Source organism: Hippocampus comes, unplaced genomic scaffold (genome assembly GCF_001891065.2).
Source record: "Hippocampus comes isolate QL1 unplaced genomic scaffold, H_comes_QL1_v1.1 scaffold112, whole genome shotgun sequence".
In the NCBI taxonomy this organism is placed as follows: Eukaryota; Metazoa; Chordata; class Actinopteri; order Syngnathiformes; family Syngnathidae; genus Hippocampus; species Hippocampus comes.
Window position 1 is genome coordinate 3,148,795 of NW_017805841.1, and position 2,432 is coordinate 3,151,226.

Below are 2,432 nucleotides of genomic sequence, written 5' to 3' on the forward strand. Positions count from 1 at the left end.
CTTGACCTGAGCAGATCACTTCATTCGGAACCAAAACTAGATCAATCGATAGTCAACTGACAATTTTTAAAGCAGTGCCTATTTGAGAATTGCTACTGTGATATGCTGAGAAATCAAACCTCGGCATGGAGCATTAACCATTTTTGCTACTGAAACGGAATCATCTTTATGCATCGTTATCCACCTTTTTTTTTTAAAAAATAGCTTTGTGGGCCATGTCAAATGTTATTTTTATGAGGCTCTACGTCACAGTCTGTAAACACGATTTGAAGTGAACCCAACATGCACGTTTTGGGAATATGAGAGGAAACCTACATTTTGGATGAGACCATGCAAACTCTGCACAGTTGAGCCAAAAAACAAAGCCAGAACCTCAAAACTGTCAGGCAGACGTGCTAAACACCGTGCTGCAAATGTTTCATTTTTTTCCTTTGTCATTTATCAACATCCCTGCTCACAAAATCTAACTTCTTCCTCCATCCAGATGTCATCCTGATTCCCACCTATAATGGATCAAAGCAAAAGGTGCCTGAAAGGATTTGGAACTGTCAAAATGGTAAGAATGACACAGCACATGGGTGTTTCTTTATTTCTTCTACTTAGCCGTGTGAAGGCTGTTGACTTTTCCCCACTTGAAATTGAACAATTCATTGTGTGGTGTGTAATTCACCATCACAAATAGTTGGTGACAATTTACGAATACGGAATTGTAGGTCTTCAATCTCCACTGACAGACATCAACTTGGTCCCGATGAAAAGAGGAGCTCAAACACCAAAGTTCCCTTTTCACAACATGTCCGGTACGTATATACTGTATTTATCATTCATTACGGTGGCAGCGTGTCCAATGTAACGTCGTACACTTACAGTTGAAAGGCGAACATACTCAATCTTAAAAAGAGCTCTAAGTATGATGTGAGGCACTTCTACACAACTGCAATTCACGACCTCAAAGACCGCCTCAAAAATATTGTACATCATTTGTATTAGCTCTTGGTAGATTGTGAAGTTATGTTCATATTGCACTGACACAAACGCATTTCAGATTTATCAGTTTCAGGTAAAAGAATGAAACTGAGCTTGTATTGGGAGGGGAAAAAAAACATCCCAATATTTAAAAAGATCTACTAGACCCACACACTCTAATATAGTGTGTAGTATATAGGAAAGTTACAAATGTGCTCATTTATCGCACAGCAGTTTAATCTTTTTTTTTCTATGCAAAGTTAGAGGCACTTTTTTTTTCAGAAAATGTTCCAATTTTGTATTTTGTGACCTTATGACCATTAAACTCCACTGTTCGTTCTCACTAATTTGAGATGGGCTTTCCTGAGATTGCCTCAGGGTGAACAGTGAGTGTGTATCCCCAGTGGATGAATGACGGGAAGTGTGTGTGTGCTTGTGTATGTGTGTGTGTGTGTGAGGGGGGGGGGGTATGTGTTTGCTGGGAGCAGACAAACTAAAAACCAAATAGCAGAAGGAATGTTTGAATTGCAGCCAGTGTTGTCACAGTGCAGGCCAGTGCTGGTCGGGAGCTGCACAGCCATGAGATCCTAGACTTGCCTTTCATTCTATTTTGTACACGTACAGCATAGTGTAAATTGTGTGTTCATATTTGCCCTAAATCTAACCTTCCTTCACCAGTTTTTGCAGATTTGAGCCAACAGGAAGTGTCTCAGCGTCATGTTTGATGAATGCACTCTTTGTCACTCAGCTGTCATGCCTGAGATGAAATGTGATTTCTATTTTCCAATTTGCGGGCAATTTACTTGGTAGCGCAATGACAAACACATGCAAGCCCGCCGCTAACTGTCAAACCCCAAAGTTGTTCGAGAGAGCGTGACGGTCATGCTGCTCTTCTTTCGAAGTCCAGAAAAGTTAAAGGGATGAAGCGCAAAAAAGAAAGCAAATATCAGTTCCCATCAAACAAGTTTGAATTTGCCCACTTCCTGATGATTGCTAAGCTCTAAAAAAAAAAAAAAAAAAAAGCTTCCCGTTTTCCCACTGACACTCGAGAAAGAAGGGTTGCGAAACTCAAGCCTGTATGTTTCCCAACCACCACTGCCATCAACCCTTCCACACTTTATTTCGTGTTAGATGGCATTACATGCATACTGTAACACTTAACTGCACACTGCAGCATCAGGATGTTCTACAACTCGTAACACGTATCTACAAAACGCTGATTTCAGAGTGTCCTTGACACACAAAAGGGGAAGTTTTTATAAACAGTCCTTGACCTTGCAAATGCAACACGGTTGCCACAGAGATAATCATGTTTGCTTTTATTATACAAAGAGGATTTTTTTTTCAATTAGACTTTTGCACATAAAAGTTGAAATAAAAAAATTACCCAAATAAATGTTGGAAAACAAACAATTCTTAGATGGTTCAAAAAAAAAAAAAAAGAAAGACAACCGCACTGTGCTAGT

General features: G+C 39.6%; 1 protein-coding gene across 1 annotated transcript in view; it reads left to right on the forward strand.

Moving 5' to 3' along the window:
- Positions 1-2,432, forward strand: part of terb1 (telomere repeat binding bouquet formation protein 1) — a 10,143-nt gene that overhangs the window by 7,113 nt on the left and 598 nt on the right. Inside the window, exons 16-17 of the mRNA XM_019888357.1 lie at positions 485-556; positions 714-800. Of these exons, the coding sequence (XP_019743916.1) occupies positions 485-556; positions 714-800 (159 nt within the window). The remainder of the gene's footprint in view (positions 1-484; positions 557-713; positions 801-2,432) is intronic.